Source organism: Aplidium turbinatum, chromosome 1 (assembly GCF_918807975.1).
Source record: "Aplidium turbinatum chromosome 1, kaAplTurb1.1, whole genome shotgun sequence".
Classification (NCBI taxonomy): domain Eukaryota; kingdom Metazoa; phylum Chordata; class Ascidiacea; order Aplousobranchia; family Polyclinidae; genus Aplidium; species Aplidium turbinatum.
The window spans coordinates 34,441,717-34,463,709 of NC_137472.1; the positions used below are offsets into that span (position 1 = coordinate 34,441,717).

A 21,993-nucleotide genomic window follows, 5' to 3' on the forward strand; every position below is an offset into this window, starting at 1 on the left:
TCAAAATAATATTTACAGCACAAAATGTTGCAACACAGTACAAGCCTTAAAACTCGTTTTTTTTTCGGCAGCCATCGTGGCCTACCGGGAGCTCCTTCTCGGCGGCCAAATCTGCGTGCTTGGAGGCCAAAATAAAAATAACGATAACACAAGTAAATAGAATTAAACTTGCAACAATGCTAAAATGATCACTTAGCGTCGTTGAAGTCTGGGCCTGGGCGACGTCCTACAAGAGAATCGTTGCACCACGCAATAACTGCTTTATCGGGATTGTAATCCAGTAGGCTACTATTCAAACGACACTCGCGTGAGTGTCTCCAATGTGGTTGATTTTATAGAAGTTCGCCACTCCCCTAGAATTCTTTTTAGCAACGAAAAACAACGTTCGACATGTGTTGACGATGACGGCAAGGTAATAAAATAAATATTTCAATGATTAAAACATTACTTGTAGGCTTTAACTGCCCTTTATCAGAACTGACGATGCACTAGCAAGTGCGAAATATTTTTTCTGTTTCATCTACTGACATCTGATCCCTGTTGCCTTAGCAATTGAGGTTTTAGCTATTTCAATGATGTACATTACTAAAAGACATTACTAAAGGAAGCATATAATTTTTGCAAAATATGATCAAAAAATGTTTTCCCCATTGATGTCAAATAGCTTAGTTCTCCTTTTTAACAACGGTTCAATGTCCGACAACATCGAATCGACATAAAAACGACAATATTGCCAGCCGATGTAAATTAGCACTTCGGATTAAGACTTTGTTAAAATAAACGTTGGGAATTACAAACAAGACTTACAGCGCTGGCGATCGCAGATCAATATATTCCATCAATAACAAATATTCCCCGCACAATGCAACAGTGGCGATTATGACGCGCTAACCTAATTTTGCGTCACTCTTTGATACTGCATATTTTCGACAGTTAATCCACGATCATTTTATTGAGAAATTAAATAATTGGCTAGAAGAGATCGGCGGCCAAACTTGGCCGATTGAGGAGGTAGCACCGGCGGTTCATTCAAGCACTACTTAGCGGCCATGGCCACAGGCTGCTTTAAGGCTTGACAGTAGGTTACATCATTATAACATAGGATGGTGCCCTTCTTTGTATACCGGATTATCATTATCGCTATATTTTATCTTGAAACTTGAAAAAAAATTGGCCTTTTACTAAACAAAAGTGCCCTTTTTTCGTAATCTTGCCCCCCCAGTCAAAAATCGTTCCGGCGCCCCTGGTAATGTGTATAACACCTAACCTAGGCTACAGCAAAAGAAATCGTGGCATGGATAGGCCTACAGCTTTGCAAGGAAAGGAAAGGCTTTTTAGTTCACGCCGTTTTCAGCATCATAACGGTTATGTGCAGCCAGGACAGGATTAGCCATTTGGCTAATAAGGCCATAGCCTTAGAGAGTGAGAGAGAGAAAAAACTTTTATTTCGTCTGTTGCAACAATAGCACGGTACAATTATACACAACATGAATAGAATAGCACCATAGCCATCTAGGTACCACAACAGACAGGAAGCAGCGAAAGACTATATCAGTCATCGAGTAAGCTGCTTCCCTGTTCTTAATGTGACAAATGTCAAGCGTCGGTAAATTACGTTTTAGTTATTTTTCCAGTTTCCCTTTTGTTAGTTTGCCGTTCACTACGTGTTTGCGCCAACAATTAAAAATAAAATTGAAGAAAATTAAAAAAATTACAAGTTTCCTGAACTTTTTACTTTGAGTCTTCATAGGCAAGTTAAAAAATGAATTGTGATGTTACAGAAAACCCCGCAAGATAAAAAATTAAGGAAATCGGTTCAGCGTGACCGCACGACTTGTAGAAAAAAAAAAACAAAGATACAATTGAGCGCAGTAACATATAGGCCTAAGGAGATTAGTGAATATTAGCCTATCTGTAATTGATATACAGTAGGCCTACTACTTTTTATTCAGACAAACTTTAATCATTTAATTTCAGTTTAAAACGGTGGTAGGCTATTAAAACAAATGAATTACGTAGGTTAAAATGCTACGCAATTAAACTATGCAGCTTTGAAAACAAAATGTGGTCTGTTGCAGTTAAAAATCAAGTAGCCTATAATTAAGACACCAATTAGGCCTACTGTAACATGGGGAAACAAAAATAGAAAAAAAACAAGAGAAGGAACAGCTCGAAAGGTCATATTTTCAAAAATATTATTGTTGTGTCATAAAATATGAAAATTAGGCAAAAATTATAAAGTCAGTCAGACCGAGCTGATTACATTCCTCTAAATTCAAAATTGCGCAGATCTACAAACTATTGGCCAACAAACACAAATTAAACAAAAACGGGGTTGTAACATACAGTACAATGAACAGTCCAGATTCAATTCTTTAAAAATTTGATTTGGTATAACCATAAACAACATTCTTTTGAGTCGATGATTGCAGCACCAAGCATGGGTATTGGGTAGGGTTTGAACTAGGTTGAGTGAAAATGAAGGTTGACTACGGTTGGGTGGAATATAGAAAGACCAAAAACATTTCTTGTGACTTCTCTTTACTTTGTCTTTAAAATTCAATAATAAAAGTGGCTATCTATTATGAGCGATCCAACTCAGAATATGCAAATAACAAAATGGCTGCCGAATTCACTGGTAGGCTTTTATACTGTAGCTACTAGCTAGGCTAAATCAAGGTTTCTTTGAATTGTTCCTTCTCCGCGAGTTCTTTATCGATTGTGAAAATTTTTCGACTAAAATGACCACAATTAAATTCCTTTCTCAGTTTGTACAAATTTAGCTTTTCTCCAGGCCTAAATTTTTCTTGATTCCAACTTGTATATTTAGACCTATGGAGAGCAAAAACTTTGCTATTCACTTTGAAAAAGCGCGGGAAAACTTTGAAACTTAGGCCTTGGAAAAATTCGGCTTCAATTTTTTAAGGTTAAAGTTTTGTAAGGCTGATAGTGATACAGATCCAGTAGCCTACAGTAGGCCTACAGTTTTTGCTTAAAAACGAATGACTGAGTTAATTCAATACTTATGAAGAGGGAAGAGCCCATTTCCAAAACCACGTAGGGATGCCACTTTTACCGAAATTGAGTTTAGTGTCATTAGTTTGTCTTTGTTTGCAAAATTAGTTCCTTCTCTAGTAAACAGCCTTAGGCCTACAGTACGGTACCTTTAATCCGGTCCTGTGTTTAGCCTACTGTTTTAACCATATTTCTTGCAAATAATTTAACAATTTCGTTATGGCTGACAATTCCTTGTTGAAAAAAGTTAAGGCTTGGCTAGCTGGAGGACGTGCCTAATTGTCACATTTTTCAGATTTTTGCGATTATTGCTATTTGACTGAAACTGTCTGGAAATTAGATATTTTTTCACTTTTTGCTGACTCTTAATAATATAAAATAATTTGTTGTCTTAACTTAAGGAAACACTAAACATGAGAAAAAATAAGTTAAACGTTCAGTCAATCTGTTTACTTGTTTTTTTTTTGGTAACTTTTGCTGCGTAGGCCTATAGGCTACTGTAATGATCTAATAAGATGTAAAAGATTCTTCAAGCCTAAAATTCTACTTGCTGGCGAAACGTGTCTTCTTTTTAGGCGATGAAAATATGGTAGGCCTACTTTGCAAGTACGGTATGCGAAACTACCAAGAATAACCTATGAAGGCTATGTCAGTCCAACGATAAAGATTCAAACACCAAACCAATGTCTACGAAAAATGACGAAGCATGTCAGGGAGCACAGAGCGTCCTCTCTCTGCAAAGCGGCGTAACAGTTACCGTAGGGGGGACAACAAAATTTTTCAAGAAAAGGATTCCACAATTTGACTGCTTTTTTCCTAGTCCCCCAATGTTTTTCAAACCATTTACTTTAGCGCCCCAAAGCGACGGATGTGGTAGTTTTTGGACGTGTCCACCAGGGTTACCATATTTGCGTTTTCATACCAAATTCAACTTATTCAAGAAGTTTGACGTTTTTTTATGCGTTTGGCAGGTTATTTTTGGTTTGGTACTTTGACATTTTTGGCGTTTTTTGAAAGTTGATTTTTGGCATTTTAAATTGAACTTTAAGAAAAAGACCGTGTTGTTTGTTAAGAGGCAAAAAGCAATATCACTGATTGTTACATCAAAGACATGTACATGCCTCTGCTACTGTTTTTCGTTGTAATGTCAGAAATAAAAAAAAAGATTAAACGTATATCAGCAAAAAGTTTAAAGATAGTAGGCAATGTTCACCATGTTGAGTTGATAATGCATATGGTAGGTCTACAAAATCTTGTCTTGGAATATCTTTTGTTACCATTTAGCCTACCAACAAATGTTTCTCAACATTTGAGTTTAGCAAGAATTGCCAGCGATAAGACACATTTTTCACTTATGAAGCTTAACTTATTAGTGGTTAACTTAATAACTAGTTGTAGACAAAAAATTGTGCTTGCTTTTGAGACTCCTTTAAGTCCTTCAAGGGACTTAAAGTTAAAAGACTTAAATCAATGTTAAAAGACTCATCAAATAGCCAGTTTGAACAGACTTTTCTCAAAACTGCTTGTAAACAGATCTACTTTTAGCTGAGAAAACAGCACCTGACCATAGCGATCATTTATTTAAGCCAAACTATTTCTGATAGATAACAGAAGGTTTAATCATCCAAGCAATACAACTGTACCGGTATATGACCATAAACGCTGTTGCGACGTTAAGCAACAAAAATTTGTGTCTTTATGCTTGCTGATACTAGGCACACAGACACCCAGCGCCAGCGTCCATCAATGCTTGCCTAGCAAACTGGTTAACTGCTCACTTTTTAGCTTTGTATGGTAACCAATAGTACTAGTTCCCCTTTTGTCTTTGCAATACTACTGGTTATAAGGTTTGTCATTATATATATAATATACTGTCAGCGTTCAAATTTTGAATCTGTATATATCTGCATTTTAGGCTCTGTATTTTTAATCTGATTAACCATAACGCTTGCCTACTTTGTAAAATCTGGCTATTCAAAAAGTTGTGTTAAATTTTGCCTATTCTTTAATAAGGTTTCTAAAATCACTGAATGTTGTGTGTTAGACGTAGTCTTTACAGTGTAAAACTATTTTATACGGTGCACGGTCGTTTGGTCGACAGGACGTTTGGTCGACAGGACGTTAGGTCAACAGAACGATTCATTTTTGGGTTAGGGTTAGGGTTAGAGTCAGGGTTAGATTAGGGCAGTGATTCTCAAACTGTGTGCCGCGGCACACTAGTGTGCCGCCACAGATTCTCAAGTGTGCCGGGAATCTTTTTTAAATTTTGGAAAAGAACTGTATAAATATTTAAAATAAGCCATTCAGACAAGCATGCGACTTAAAAGCGCTTTAACTCCTTCAATAGATGATAAATAAGCACATGTGACGATGAAACCAATTATGGCATTGCCGATATAGCAGGGTAATTGCCACGTCACTATTGGGCTGGTACGTTAGCTATTGCTATTGCTAACATTACTTCCCACCATTTGGAAGCAATGAATCAAGCAATCTTTCTGCAGAAGAAGAACAGATCATTGATTTACGAAACGACTCATTTTTACAAACGTTGTTGCCACAAAAAACTTGGATGCGTTTTGGCTGTCTGCTTCCAAATTATATTTCATGATCCGTGCAAAAGCAATCAAAATTATATTGCCATTTGCATCTTCATGGCTATATGAACATGGCTTTTCTGTTTTGACTGAAATTAAATACTGTAAACGAGAGACTACTTGGAATTGACGATGAAATTCGGGTATATGTTTGTCAACAAATGCAACCTCGTTTCAGTCGAAGCTTATATTGGTATAAACAAGCACATCCATCGCATTGACACGTGAAAATAATTTTTTTTAAAGCATCTTTTCTTCTTTTGTAAGTGTGCCGCATGCGTTTTATAGTTTTTCTAATGTGCCACATGCTGAAAAAGTTTGAGAACCACTGGATTAGGGTTATGGTTAGTTAACCAACCCTAACCCTAAAATAAATCGTTCTGTCGACCTAACGTCCTGTCGACCAAACGTCCTGTCGACCAAACGTCCTGTCGACCAAACGTCCTGTCGACCAAATGTCTGTCGACCAAACGTCCTGTCGACCAAATGACCGGGTACCATTTTATACGGCATACAGTCCTAATCAAAATTGTTTTATTTTTATCATCAATAAAACAGGACTGTAAATTCTAACACCAGTATTAGTTACCGTACTATTAATCAATCAAATTTTCTTTTAAGTGTAAGTATATTTGACATAATGACATCATTAAGAACTACCCAATTGAGAAAGTTTTTTAGGTTTGACCGTATTTCAGCTGCATTTCCAAGCACTTACAATCCAACGCCTTTGTGTCTGACTAACATTGCAAAAAGACAGTGGTCATCTCTTCAGCTCCCAAGTTGGGCAAATAGAAATGTTACATTTTTGCGGCCCATACTTGGTATTGTAAAAACATCACGAAACATGTTTATTCAGACTTTTGATACACCAAACCCAAATTGTCTGAAATTTGTTCCTGGTGTTGACGTTTTGGGAAATGGAACATATGACTTTCCAGACTGGCAAAATGCTCATAAATCACCTTTAGCTAAAAGGTTGTTTGGTATCACTGGCGTCAAAGCAGTGTTTTTAGGTCCTGATTTTTTGACAGTTACAAGATCTTCTGAAGATGTGCAATGGAAAGTTTTGAAGCCGGAAATTTATGAAGTCATTATGGATTTTTTTATGGCTGGAAACCTTCCTGTTTTGACTGATAATGAGCCTTCCCCAGACACAGTTATAGATGAAGATGATGATGAAATTGTAGCAATGATCAAAGAACTTCTTGATACTAGAATACGTCCAACTGTGATGGAAGATGGTGGTGATATAATATTTAAAGGTTTTGATGTAGACAGTGGAACAGTAAAGCTGAAACTCCAAGGATCATGCAGCAACTGTCCAAGTTCAACTGTCACACTAAAGAGTGGCATTGAAAACATGCTCAAGTTTTATATTCCTGAAGTACAAAATGTAGAAGAAGTTGAAGATGAAATGGATGCAGTGTCAAAAGAACAGTTAGAAAAATTAGAAAATATTATTAAAACTAAAAATGACAAAAAGTAGTGTAAATCTCAGCAGGTCAAACTACGCTTAAAGCTGGTGGTTCTTTTTTGGCGTTGTTTTAAATATCATAACAAATTTGTATGACTTCTGATGCATGGTTGTATGTTTTGCATTTTCAAACAGTGTTAACTGCAGGTTTTCAAGAAGAGCATCTATAGCCTAGGCCTACTTAAAAAATATTACAATTTGTAATAAAATTAAAAAGAACTTTTACCTTTAAAGTTTTCTTGCATAAAATTGTATTATAATGAAGCAATCAAAATTTTTGTTTGGTTTGGTATGCTGATTTTAGGGTTCAAGTTACGTTTAGGTATAGACTCGTAAAGATATGGAAGGTTGTCCCCCACACTGTCTCCCCAGTCCCTAGGTAATTCTGGTGATGCCACACTGGATCACATGGTGACTTAGGTGCTATTCCGGGTGATGTGTATTTTATTGGTGCTTTTGATGGTTGTAGCACATGGTTTATTTTATTAATGCATATGCTATTGGCCTAATATGCAGTATGTTACCGGTATTTAAACAATTTTTTTCTTGAGACTATTGTCACAGATTTTAGGCTGATAGGCCAAAGAATGCCTTGTAGACGAATAAAACATTTTAGTGCCTGACTAGTGACTATTCAAATATTGCCAAGAACCCATCTGACAAGCTCTTATTTAAACAGATAAATAAGGATAAAAAGTTTGTATATATCAGCCATAAATAACTATAGAAAACAATATAGAAAACACAAGTCTTTGCTAATCGGACACTTGAGCTTTCTTCTTGGAAATGGTTAGACCAAGGCAAAGTTTGGTAGATTTAATTTAAAGCAGGCCATCAGATACAGACTCAACTAACTTTGTTTGTATCATGAGAACACACACGCACAATGCGTAATTGTTTATGCAACAATACATCACAGGCACCAATTAAATCCTCTTTACTCCACGGAATATTATTTATATCCGGCTGGCTTCCTCATGAACCATTGCACCTACTTGTCTGCACCTACAAGTCATGCTCTGCCACTTGAAGTTTGCGTTGATCTTAACTTTGTTTTTTTTTTATGAAAAGTTTTGTTTTTTGATGATCAATTTTTATTTAAATGATTTCAACTGCAAGCCATTGTAACAGTGGTATGATAAACTGTTTTATTTTTTCTGTGTCAACAAGTAATTTTCATCAGTTTGCTATTTTTGACAAAAATTTGCAATGCGCATTATTTAACACAGTCTGAATTTTTGTACTTTTCATGTTTGTTAGGCCTATTGTACACTGTAAAACTTTTCTTTGTACTAGCTAATAATCATGTTCAGAGTACAATAATACACCTTGCATGTGGTCGTTTCAGTTTCAAAATATGAAAAGCTTAAGATCTAGTATGATGAGACAAAAAGTAGAAGAAAGCAATTGGGAGCAATACTTTTCCACTACATTGCCAACTTGTTGCATTGCACGAAATGATTGGTATGTCTATCAATTCCATACATTGACATACACCTCAGAAGCCGTTTCTCAAGTAGTTTTATGCATAGACTCCCAATTCACATTAAGAACGTTTTGTGAGGGTTTTTATTTTTCTGGCAATTGTGTTGCAGAATGTTTTGCCATGCTTCTGTAAGTCCTCTTTCCATTTCTAGCTTTGTGACGTTTAGTTACCAACAAATTTGCCCCCTCATTTCAATGGTAATTCTAGCAAAATTTTTTTTTATTGCTTCACTTGATTTTTATTCTACATGTGTAGGTTATCAGTTGATAAAGTTTTTTTATGCGTTTTTTTCAAAGATTTTTTCAAACCACTCACTAACTTTTTTCAATCAATGCAAAATAATTTTCTTTCAACATACCATTTTGCTAATGTATAAAGTTTGGGCTTTTTAACTTTGTTGCTTCATTTTACTGTGCCTGGTTTTGTTATGAATTATTATTGGTATGCTTGGACTGCAATGATAATAGCTAGATGTCATGTCAACACTCAACAGTAAACTTTAAATATTCATTTGAATTATTGCAACTGAACGTTACATTTTTGGCTTTCTGTTCTAATTAAAAACATCCACATGTTGTTATTGGCAGGGCAAATGTATAACTATAAATGTATTTTTAAAAATGTGATGCTGCACTATATATAGGATTATTTTTGCTTGAAAACACTGGTTTTCAATGTTTTGAGAGAGTTTTGCACTGCAAAAGTTTTTTCGTTTTGCATTTGTAAAATTACTGTTATATATATATTTTTTGCATATAGGATTTAGGATTTTACATAAAAAAGTGTTGACTTCCAATTATTTGCTAAAAAAATTGGAAGAAAATGTCTGCAAAATCTGATTCTATAGTCCAACGAGCTTTAACAAAAAATGCAACTTGGCCTGATAAAGAAGAACTGTTAGATGTTGTATATTGGAGTCGTCAAATACTTGCAGTTATTCTAGGCGTCCTTTTTGGAATTTTTTCTTTCTCTGGAATCTTTGCAATTCTTCTCTATTGTGGAGGAACCACCCTTGTAATGAACTTTTATCTCACTGAGTTTCAAAAAGAAGATTTGGAAGAATATGGAGGATTTTTTGAAGTCGCCAAGGAAGGTTTTATGTCTGCTTTTGCCAGCTTTTTGGTTGTATGGATTATTGTTTATTCATCTATGTATGTTTCATGACAAGATTTGTGTCTTTGCTTAAAACTGGCTATTGGTAAACTAGCAATTTTTTTTTTTTATTGTTTTGCAATATTATATACAATAGAAAATTCTCAACAAAAATGGAGTGAAATGCTGAAAAAGTGTTTTATTTCAAGCAGTAAGCACTCCTGGTTAACAAATCTGGTTTTATTCTTTGTACAAATGCCAATCACACATACACACCCAAGAAGCTAAACAAGAAAAGCATATAGAAATGCAAAAATTAAAACAAAGCTTTTGTGGTTATTTTAGTGAACTTTCTTTAAATATCTATGAATTGTTGTTGAAGTGAATGATGAATACCAGTTTCAACTCTTTATGTGTGTAGGAGTTATTATACTTGATATGTTTGCATTACTTTTTCCCTTCAGATTGATTTCGTTTGAGGGAAAGTTACCAAATATCAGTGTATCAGCAATATTTACTGTAAATTTATCTTAAGTTTGGTTGTAAAAATTGTATGGATGAATTTTACAACTTACTTTATGATTATATATAATTTGCAATCGGAGGCTAGCAAATTGCTAATGGTATGTGATGTTGGTTTAATCATTTTGGACAATTTTTTACAATGCCTGCCTTTGATTTTTGGCCAGACTAGCACTGTCACAAGGATTTTAAATTAAACTGCAGCTACATTATTTTTGTTTTACCAATAATATATAGTTATATGTCAGGCTTCTGGCTTATCCTCTGGAAATATAAATGTGTACCACTAAATTTCAATCTAAAATAATGTTTTAAAGCTTTTAATTGTAAACTTTATGTCAATAATACTTTAGGAAATTGTGTCCTCTTTTTGTCATGTCGACGTTGAATTTGTGTCTTGTCAGTGGTACTAATAATAATTTGTTTTTGTGCAGGCACTAGACACAATGAGAACTCTTCTTCTAATTAGTTTGACTTTGTTGGTGCAGAGATCTTGTGCTCTCTATTTTCATATAGGAGAAAAAGAAAAAAAATGCTTCATAGAAGAACTACCTGAAGACACTATGGTGACTGGGCGATACAAAGCCCAGCTCTGGGATAAGAGATCCAATCAGTTCTTGGACTCTCCTCCGGGTATGGGGATGCATGTTGAAGTGAAAGGACCTAATGGAAAAGTTCTCTTGTCGAAAGGTTATGGATCTGAAGGAGCTTTTACATTCACGTCTCATCTACCCGGAGAGCATCAGATTTGTATTCATTCCAACTCAACCAAGTGGTCATTGTTCGCTGGTGGAAAGCTTCGTGTGCATCTGGACATTCAAGTAGGGGAACACGCCAATGATTACAGCGAGATTGCTTCAAAAGAAAAACTGACCGAACTGCAGCTGAGAGTTCGCCAGTTGCTGGATCAAGTGCAACAAATACAAAAGGAACAAAACTATCAGCGATATCGAGAGGAACGATTCAGGCAAACCAGCGAGAACACAAACGCTCGAGTACTGTGGTGGGCCATCGCACAAACTGCAGTTCTTATGATAGCGGGAGTGTGGCAAATGCGACACTTAAAGGGATTTTTCGAAGCAAAGAAGCTGGTTTAGTTCAAGAATTTTATCAATGGCCCTATTAGATAAACGTAAACTGTTTTTCAACATTTTAGCACAATTTGGTCTATTACTAGAGACAAACAAGGAAAGATATGAAATAAAGGTTCAATAATGTAATCTTAATCGTTTTGAAGCAGTTTAAATATGGTATTTGTATGATCTTGCACTGTACTGGGTTTTAAGGAATTTCGTGTGATAAGTTTTAATGGCGAGATTGTAAACCGGCTGTACTTTTATTTTTCTTACCCCCTACTCACGAGTACTTGCTATTTTCCCATTTAAATGTTGAAAAATCTTACTGATTATGTGCAATTCCAATGCTGCATGGCTTTTAACCGGAGATAAAAATTAGTACAGTGAAGTTCACCAGTTCAACGACATAACGAACTACCGCAATATTTCCATCCCCATCATCATTCATCTTACAGATGTAAAGCACCGTAATTTTCTTTCAGTTTTTGAAGCAATGACAACATGGCTATGTAAAATTGTTCAGAATTCCATCAACTATATTTAAACAAATCTCAAACATGATTTGTTTGAAGTTAATGTGTTGTAATTGAGAATGCTATCGTTGTTTCAGCTCTTGTTTTTCCTTTACGTTTGTTAGTTGAAAGAACGCTCATCGACAATATTCAGGGTTGCAAGTATTCACAATACTCCGTATCACGGCAGTGTCGACCATCCTTTTACAAAACGAAACGGTTGACTTCAAGCTATTTGACCAGCACCATGCAATAGGCTATTGCTGCAGCATTCACTTTGGGCATATATACTTACCAAAGTGGCGTCTAGTGTTTAAGCATAGTCAAGAAACAATTTACGCATGATGATGAAGCAACATGAATTGAAAGATCATAATTGAGAGTTTTTCGTATATTTATTCTGTGGTCTGTATGGTTTGTGTTCATTTTTAGTCTTGGCTTGTGTGGGCATATTCCAAGTGCACTGAGTAGTGAGCACTGTTGGAAGTTGGTGTCGAAACAAAATTGTTTCAATTAAGGTTGGACTTCACGGCATGTATTCATAGTGTGAACTCGTGAAACTGGTGTCTAATCCTGGTGCAGAAATGAATTGAGTCATTTTAATTTACTCTTTGCTGTTGGGATTATTAGGCTTTGTTTGCGATTCTTTAGGTTTAATAATAAAAATTTATGAGTGATGGTACTGCTAATTTGAATGAATGTATGATGAATGATGAATGTAAAAAATTCTACTTTGTTTGACATGTTTAAAATGAGAAGTCATGGGTAAGTCAGAGAAAAAAAAGAAGCACAAGCAGCGATCCAGATCTAGTTCTTCCGGTTCCAACTCATCGCGATCTCGGAACAGAGAGAGTTTGTTCTTTTGTCGAGAGTCTAAGAAACGTAAAAAAGCAAATTCGCAACGACGCGACATCTCATCAACTGACCGAAGGCGGAATAGTCGATCTGCAGATCGAAGCAGGAAAAAAGCTAACTCGACGTCATGTTCATCACCATCACGTGCTAAGAAGGGAAAACACGACAAAGACCATAAACGTTCACGATCTAAAACTAGCAAAAAGAAAAGGTTAGTTTCCACTTCTTCCTCATCTGATTCTCCAGCACGAAAATCTAACAAGAAAGCTAAGAAAAAAAGGAAACGGAAAAAAGTGTCGTCTACCGAAAGTGAACATGGAACAGCTCGAGCATTATCAAACAATCCAAAAACTTTCAAGTCGCAACCCGAATCATCTAAAAGTTTACAACTAGGCTCAAACCAAGCCAAGGAAAAATTATTTTCAGGTAATTCTGCTCGATCATCCTGCTTATTTCTGCTCTTTGATTCAAAATATCTTTCCGTTTGGCTGCTACCAAGTAGCCATTCCGAATAATTCAGAAAAAAAAGCATTGATACATTAGGTGTTGATTGTTGACTGTTAAAAAGATAGGTTCTAAGTTACAGAGGCTAAAATGACGCCCAGGATCTTGTTTTCTTCCTTCATAAGGTTGACTGTGATGTTTGTCCTCGACCTTTATAACAGAACTTTGTGACAACCTTCTCACGGTGACGTACGATATTTGTACTTTCCCTAACATAGGCCTGCTTGATACATGACATCATACGAGGGTCAGTCAAAAAGTAATGAGCCCATGTCTCATGTAACTTTTTTTGTTGCAATACAAATACAAACATATTATAACTTAAGCATCGAAAGAAAACTCTGGCACTTATGCATTTAATGATTTTAATCCAACTTTTCAATCTAATTTTTATTTCTCATCACTGACTATCCAACGATCAATAAAGGCATGTAGGTCTATGCCGGCCTTGTAAAATTTACCAGGCTGCGCTTTCAATTAGTTTTTTTTACAGTTTCTTGATTTCTTCCTCAAAAATGCGGTCTACTGGCATGTCTTAAGGTTCAAATAGATGATTAATCGAATGGTGCTAGTTCCGGTTAATATGGCAGGTGCTTGATTATATCCAGCCAAAAGAACCCACTACACAAGTTCGAACAAGTTTTAAAGCGGGTCTGTTTGTGTGCATCTGTGACTGTGAGTTATTTTGGAACAAACTTGGCACAAACCTTTGCAAAGCCTAGCCCTACCACGACTCGATGTTTGCAGCTCTTTTTGCATATTCCTAGAAATTCAGCGATGTGATCATTGTGACTCTACGCCTACGGTTTCTCCGATCAGTGTCAGTCTTCTTCTTCAACAGATTGATCATGTTTGATCAGCTGTGATCTCCCTTATGAACTGCCTCCATTTTGTTCTGTCTTTTGTTTTTATTAGTGCTTCCGGCATGCTTTTTATTCCCATAATTTGCTTGATATTGTCAAAATATTTCATTTTTGAGAGTGTAGTAGCGATTGAGAGTAGCGTAGCCAGGAATTTTGAAAGGGGTGTTTTGGAATTGCCCGACGGCGTTTTCGCTTAATACGACACCCAGCGGCGGGGGGTCTGGGGGGCTCCCCCAGAAAATTTTGAAAAATTACTTTGAATTTGGTGCATTCTGAGAGCATTTTCAACAAAAATGTGGGTATGAATATTCCTGTAAAATGGTGCTGTCAGGTGGCATAGCAAAAGGATAAGATCATGTTTTCTTCGGCATTTTTCGGAAATAAAGCTAAGTCTCTATGTTTTCTTGTTAATTCCTGGCTGAAATGTTTGAATGTTTGGTATTGGCAAAACTCGCTCTTTTAATGCAGTTTTGTTTAAAATTAGGCTAGTTTTTTTAGACTGAAAGCATCATTCCCAAGCATAAAGAGACTGAAAGTGCTCATCATTCTCAATATCGTGACGTCACACGCGTGCCAAGTGGGGTTGTAACCACCCCCCCTTGGCTACGCCACTGGCCATTGATATCCCAGATGTCTTCATGATATCCCAGTATGGTTTTAGTTTAGACTATATCCATTTCTCTCTCACTAATCACTGTAATAGGCTTACAGAACACTATGCTACATTGGCATACCTGGGGTGGGGTAGGTGGAGTGGGCCATGCATTTCGTTTGGGCTTAGTCTATAAAACAACATTGTTACAGTAATTGCTTTGACAGAGCAATGCAAAACAAATTAAATGCCTTAATCCACGTCGTTAAAACAATTTTAAGGGGGGGCATGGCCCAATGGGCCCCCCCCTGCGTACGCCACTGGGTAGGTCTAAGCAATTTTATTCAATAAACCCTAAAACAATCACCTAATGTAAACTATGAACTTTAAATTTCTAGAAAAAATACCAGCCATAAGTACTAAGTAGGCTAAGATAAATCGGCTCATTGCTTTTTGACTGAACCTCGTACCAATAAAGAATCTTTCATTCAGTGTCCAAATGTTGGCTGTTGATGTGATCGCTTTTGAGGGATGTTTAAAAATTAAAATATGGGCTTGAAAACTCTTCTCCACATTTGACCTACCGTAGCCTACTTATTAATAACTCAAGGTACTTCTGAATTATCACACAGAGGTTGATCAGCGGTCATTAGCAATGAAACCGATGACACAAGCGGAATGGGAGGCTCGTCAAAGTGTTGTGCGACGCGTGTACGATGAAGCGACAGGTCGAAGTCGACTGGTTAAAGGAGACGGCGAAATCCTTGAAGAAATTGTTTCCCGAGAACGCCACCTAGAAATTAATCGAAAAGCTACTCGAGGAGACGGAAACACCTTTCAAGCTACGCTGGGTCTGACAAACCAAAGATAAATGTCTGAGGTGTTGGTTGTTGCTGCAGTTTTTATGGTTGAAGCAAGCTTCTGTTTGCTCTTTAATCTCGTTGATATTGCGCATGTCGACAAAATGATTCTTTTTGCAAGCTATGCGTAGGCTACTGTGACAGTGGCCTGCCGTAGCTGAAATTGCCTTCCACTCGAATATAAAGGCCAGCTCAGATCTTAAGCTCTGAGCTGTAGGCCGATTGATAGCCTACTGTATGTTTCTGTTTGATGGAGGGATTTGCATTCGTAAACAAGTACACCACTAAATAATATGAGGTGTTTTACTGGTGCAAATTAAGCTGAACTATCACCAGATGTATACAGTGACAGTCTGCTTTTATTCCGACGTTTCGTCAATCAGACACGACTGACTTCTTCAGGGGCCTAGACCAGGTAGTGACTACCTGTCTAACATGGCAAAACACAGGACCATGTTGCTGAAATCAACTAAACATACAAAATTTTGAATGTTTAGTTGATTTCAGCAATATGGTCCTCAGAGCCGCCGGATGCTCCCCCTGCCCTCAATTTTTCTGTTAATGTAGGGGTAGGCAGTAAAAATGAAGGTATTCAGATTTTACATAGGACTCTTTTTTAAACAATAATATGATATGACAATGCAAAATCAGCAAAAAAATTTGAACTTTAGGCGTTTTTGGCGGTTAGCACCACAAAAACCTGAAAATTGCTTTTTCGGGTTGTAAATTTAACAAAAAATCACAATTTTTTGGAATAAATGGTTTTCAAATGTGAAATACAGCATGAACTTGTCATTTTTTATGCAAATCAGCTCTGTGAAGATGGAATAATAACTCAAAACTAATTCGGAATTTTATTAGTCAAAGAAAAGTCAAAAAAACACAAATAAATGGTAAAAAAGCATCAATTTTTTTATGGTAAAGTGTTCAGAAAAGGACAGGCCTATTGCAAAACCCTGGACACTAGAAGAGATAAAGAATATTATGGTATAAAATGGGGAAGCTTTCGAGGTTAATGCATTTAATGGACTTCTTGAACTGTCGATGGCATCTCAGAGGGGGAGGGGGGAGGTTAGGGTGATGAAATAAGGATTTGGGTATCTTATTCCAGAGTCGTGCCGCTGAGGGAAAATACCTGAACTGACAGAAAATGACCGCCATCATGACTGACTCTGCGAGTAAATACCTTAATTCATATAATAATAATCCCATATAATAGCCTATTATAATAATGATATAATATTAATCCCATATTCTAATATGCATCCCTAAGTTGATCAAAAAGTACCCTGTCCTATAGTTGTCTGTCTTGTGATTGCCCCAAAATCTGTTAACTACAGACATGAAACAGGTCCAAGCTGTCTGTTATACTTTAGACAGCATCTCGATCATGAAAGTAAATGCACTGTTAAAAATTTTCGTAATTTTACTGTCAGAAGAGCAGTAGAATATTACTATCTTGTTACAGTACTTGAAATTACTGGCCATTTTGTGGTATATTTACTAGACAAAGACGTTTTTTTACTCCAAATATAGTAGAATCACTGATTGAGCAGTTTTAAATTTTACTTCTTTTCGTAGTAGATGATTTCACTTCTTTTTTGGAAGTGAATTTACTGGTCTGTGAAAGTGTTTTGCAATTTTACTGACAAAAATAGTAAAATTTTACTGACTTTTTATAGTTTTTTTTTTTAACTTGCATTGGCAGTAATTGTACTATAGGTACGGTAGGCTACATGGGCAGTAACATTTTATTAACACCGATATTTTAGTCCGATTAGGCTACTATACTCCTGTGCAGCAATATATTTAGCACTTCTACGAAACGTCAACCTTTTTTCCGGTCAACATATTTACGGTCACACCAGCACATTCTCGAAACAGTGGGATGCTACGTTATGTCATGCCTTTCTGTTTTGATATCTGATATAGGCTACCTTGGCCAGCAATATAGAGTTCGTGGGTTAATTGAAACAATCATGACTGGAAGGAAAGTTTGCTAGAGATCCGAACTCACGGGCTTCCAACAAAAATGTTTTAATTGTTTGTAATATTGGTTCCTTAAAAATGCACTGAAAGTACTAGAGAGTCGAACCGAACCCGAGTTTTATAGTCAAACGGTTCGACTCTCTGACTAAAACCCGAGAATTATTATCACTTATCAGTCGTCAGCCAATGGGCTGGCGAATGTTATCCTGGTCCGCGCTCAATTTCCCGCCTTCCCGCTCAGAATTTGCAGAGTCTGATTAGCGTTGCCAGATGGGGAAATAGGATAACAAATTTAAAAAAATTCTGGTGAAATTCAATTTTAGAGGCCTTTGATGCCAAATTTTTTGACTTTGGGACCAGAAAACTTTTTGGTGAAATTTAGTGAAATTTTCCCCCAATCTATTTTTTTCAAGAAAGTTTTTTTAAACTTTTAAGCGAAAAATCCCCGCTCGTATAGAAAACGTTTTGCAAGAGGTTTGCGCATGCGTGACGGCAGTGTCTTATGTCTTAAAAAGTATTTGTATTTTTAGGCGAAATTGTTTTATTTAGGGTGTTTTACATATCTGGTGAAGTTGTATGCAATCTGGTGAAATTTTATTTACTTTTTGGTGCTAAGCATCTGGCAACACTGAGTCTGACAACTGAGCATGTGCAAGGATGCAAGCATCAAGCGTGGTTGCAGGAATAGTGCAGTAACTTAGTTACAGCTGGTTTTGTTGCAGTCATAAGTTTCAGATAGACAGAGGAAGCGTGTCAATAGCAAAAGTAGCATCGTTAAACCTGTATCACTGAACAGGTAACAAGTTTAATCCTACAAATGGTATCTTTGCTGATTTTTTTTATGTTTACCATGGACAAATGAGAACAATAGCGTACCATTGAAATTAATTTATTTCGATGCTTTTAGTAAGTTAACTGCATTAAACTGCTACGAAATTACATAGTTAAGCAATATGCACTGAACGACAATGACTTAGATCAGGCAGGTCGGTCTGTCAGTCAATGCAGTGAGGCTCTGCCCCCTCCCTACAATTTTCTAACCACTGCACCCCTGAGTCAATGTGAAGAACTACCTAACACATCTTCCCGGTATACCAGTATTGTAGCCTACTGAACACACAATGTTGAAGTAGTCGAGCTCTGTTGTAGTAGCTTCTAACATTCGGACTCTGGATTGGAAGATCCAGTGTTGGAATCGTACTATAAAAAGATTAGGCAGTGGCTATTTGACCGGCGCCGGTCTTTGAATCTGAAACACTATTTGACCGGTCATGACATCACTATACAGACACCTTTTTCTCTTTCAAAGCAAAAGACGAGAAGCGCGTATATAAGTTCTAAATTCGACAAGTTTATTCAACTCGATACGTGGTGCGTGCGATACTTCGCCGGCTTCTATTCTAGAGGGAATGAGTTTGATACTACCCGGAAGCGTTCTTTTTTCTTTAACTAAATTTTGACGCGAAGTGCATTTTTGTAGTCAATTTTTAATTTCAGTTGCCTACAGCCCAATTTCTTATGTCTTTTCAAATGTGAGTAATAAAGTTAGAGTTTTTTTAATTTGCTGGAATTTGAGAATTTCTCTGGGTAATTTTCCGTTTGTGGCCGTGCTAACTACTGATATATAGCCTACTACATAATTTTTCATTCAGGCACGTTTTAAACCTTTCAAGGTTTTGCCACCTTTTCCCGTTCATTAACGTGCTGGTAGGTCTATATCGATTTTTGTAGTTAGTATCTTTTTCGTCCCGGACGCGTTAATGACAAAAATAAAATGATTGATTGATGTGACCGTGTGTGCCGAACGAAGCATTACACTTTTGCTCTCAACAAGTTAGTTATATACAATGCTTCTTTTAAAAAAATGGTATGTAAATGTAATGCAACTCAAATTAAAAATTGACTACAAAATGCACTTTGGGTCAAAATTTAGTTAAAAAAAAAAAGAATGCTTCCGGGTAGTATCGAACTCATTCCCTCTAGAATAGGAGTCGGCAAAGTATCGCACGCGCCACGGATCAAGTTGAATAAAATTGTCGAATTTAGAACTTATATACGCGCTTTTCGTCTTTTGCTTTGTAAGAGAAAAAGAAAAAGGTGCCTGTATAGTGATGTCATGACCGGTCAAATAGTGTTTCAGATTCAAAGACCGGCGCCGGTCAAATAGCCACTGCCAAAAGATTACTAGGCATGGCTGCTGCAACTGTCTTCAAAATGAGAAAATATTAGGTAGCCTACACAGTTTTAAAAAAACAAGCTGTGACCCTAGCTAGAGAGTATATCTGCCATATCTGGTGCTACGCCTTGCCCATGAGTAGCCAGGGAGTAACGACATTTGAGATGCAACTCCATTTTACCTCAGAGTGAAACATCTGCCGTCAGTTGCAGTTTATAGGCCTAGTCAATGCCCAGGACTGTTAAAAAGTGAGAACTAAATAATTGAGTGGTTTATCCAGCTGTGGTGATAAAACTTGTGGTAGGCTGATCTTTCGTGTGTGACCAGCATGAATAATTTGAGCAGCAGGTCCAGGGTGGTAAACGATAGACCCTCAGCCCTGGCCAAAGATCAAGAAGGAAAAATCCCCATTAGGCTACAGGAAGAGGACCAGTACTTATTACCGGTATTATTCGTGACAACGTCTCATAATACATGTTTTAAACCAATTTAGGTTTTTTCATGCTTTCCTGAGCATGTGTTGTATTTCATTTCATTGAATAACTTGATACTTGGATATTATCCTTGTGCATTTATGATGTGCCGGGAGACAACTGGCGGATGGGAGACAACTTGCCATCTCAGTGGGATTAGTGGAACTGATTACAACATATTTTAAAGAAGATTGCTCAGCGATTTATCAATGCTTTGAGGTATAACGTACATCTTATTATTATTTACTTGCAAACACAGATTTTTTAATACCCAACCTTCCCATTCCCGGAAGAACATCTGACACATACTTTGCAAATTTATGTATAGCTTATATATAACTTGTGTGATATGAACAGCATGCTACTACTGCTAATAAATTCTATTTCATTGCCTTCTTAGCGATAAGAGTGCGGCTATATGAGTGTTTGACAATGTTTGTATTATTTTCAATATCTTAAAAATGTTAAATTCAATTTGTAGGATTCAGCTATCTCCCAGTTTGAAGAAACTCGTGTACCAGCATCCAATAATTGTGTGTTTTGGTAAGTTGTGAATGAGCGTTTGTACAATTTTGACTGATGTACAAGTGAACTTTTGAATTGCTCACCTAAATATGAAGTTGGTAAATGTAAATATGCACTAATTTCAATCTTCGTAGTTTCATTTGTGCCTCATTGCATCTGTAGGGCCCACTCTTGCCAGTGCAGTGAAGTTTCTCGTATTCATCGAAGGCAACCTTGCAATGGAAACCAAGTCGTTTTTTTGTAGCGCTGGCTTACTTCTTCTGCTCATATTACGTCTTTGCAATGTCATATCCAGATAGTGCAGCTGCAAGTCTGGAGTTTATACAGAGGTATGTAAACCTGTAATGTGTTTAATTGTTTATGTATGAGCTAAGGAATAACAATAATGGAACTCCCTCCTTCACAAAGTCGTTCATACCAGTGACAAGCTGGTCTGGCTGGAGTGGGATTCAAATCCACGAAGTTCTTGACAGTGTCTCTCTACTGCAGCTAGTAAGAACTGCACCCATTACCGGAGGGATTGCGTCTTAGACCACTCGGCCATCCAGACTGATTATTAGAGGTGTTAAACTGTTAATACTAGTTATGTACGCAAGTTCCAAGCCACAACTCCAGAGGATGACGATTATTCTAAGGTTTGTGGAAGTGACAACGCATTCTGATCAATTTGAAGGTTTCACACTTTCACTACACGATGGTATTGTGGTGTAGTTACAAACATTGCTAAATATCACGGTCAAATTTGAAAAGATCCACTGATATAACTTGTGTTGTTTCCTCAGATACTTTGCTCGCATTGGGGTCATCCGTCATGACAAGAAAAAGTGGGATGTGCACCCTAAAGTACTCCGACAGTGCAACGAGGTCATGCTTCGGCAGGGATGTTTGTTATGAAGATTGAAGCAAGTCAAGAAATTCACTGTTCAGTCGCTGCTGCTTCATGCTTCGCCGAAATATAGCCTCGGCTGAACTCTGCAGTTAAAAAAGCGAATTCACGTGTTCGTGAAACATCAAACAAATAGCTATACTTGTAACATCTTGAGAAATATATTGTGAAACATTGTCGCCAGTGAGGTCTGCTGTACACAATAAATTTATATCTGCAAATGCACGTGTGTAATATTTACTTGTAGAGAAAGTCATTTTACTCTCATAATGCCGTTTGTCACAAAAACTATTCGGGAAGTTATTTTGCTGCCTGTCCAGAGCAGTAATTTTACTGATCAGAAACATTTAAAAAATGACTATCCGGAGCAGTAATTCTACTGATCAGAAACATTTAAAAAATGACTATCCAGACCAGTAATTTTACTGATCAGAAACATTTAAAAAATGACTATCCAGAGCAGTAATTTTACTGATCAGAAACATTTAAAAAA

At 36.8% G+C, this 21,993-nt stretch overlaps 3 protein-coding genes and 1 long non-coding RNA gene across 4 annotated transcripts; all 4 read left to right on the plus strand.

Annotated features, from left to right (window-relative positions):
- The first annotated feature begins 6,175 nt into the window (after window positions 1-6,175).
- On the plus strand, window positions 6,176-9,334 carry LOC145775991 (NFU1 iron-sulfur cluster scaffold homolog, mitochondrial-like). The gene has a single exon (XM_082587405.1). The coding sequence runs from the start codon at window positions 6,253-6,255 to the stop codon at window positions 7,099-7,101; it is 849 nt and encodes a 282-aa protein (XP_082443531.1). The 5' UTR covers window positions 6,176-6,252; the 3' UTR covers window positions 7,102-9,334.
- A 353-nt stretch (window positions 9,335-9,687) lies between these two features.
- Window positions 9,688-12,407, plus strand: LOC145776010 (transmembrane emp24 domain-containing protein 4-like). Its single transcript, XM_082587422.1, has 2 exons — window positions 9,688-9,726; window positions 10,624-12,407. Exons 1-2 carry the CDS (start codon window positions 9,703-9,705, stop codon window positions 11,284-11,286), a joined length of 687 nt encoding a protein of 228 aa, XP_082443548.1. The 5' UTR covers window positions 9,688-9,702; the 3' UTR covers window positions 11,287-12,407.
- A 94-nt stretch (window positions 12,408-12,501) lies between these two features.
- On the plus strand, window positions 12,502-16,297 carry LOC145776001 (uncharacterized). The gene is made up of 2 exons (XM_082587413.1): window positions 12,502-13,058; window positions 15,224-16,297. The coding sequence occupies exons 1-2, from the start codon at window positions 12,539-12,541 to the stop codon at window positions 15,460-15,462; spliced, it is 759 nt and encodes a 252-aa protein (XP_082443539.1). The 5' UTR covers window positions 12,502-12,538; the 3' UTR covers window positions 15,463-16,297.
- A 3,185-nt stretch (window positions 16,298-19,482) lies between these two features.
- LOC145779968 (uncharacterized) lies at window positions 19,483-21,977 on the plus strand. The gene is made up of 4 exons (XR_014290579.1): window positions 19,483-20,308; window positions 20,571-20,632; window positions 20,777-20,943; window positions 21,397-21,977. It is a non-coding gene; the product is annotated as an uncharacterized LOC145779968 (long non-coding RNA).
- Window positions 21,978-21,993: the final 16 nt, after the last annotated feature.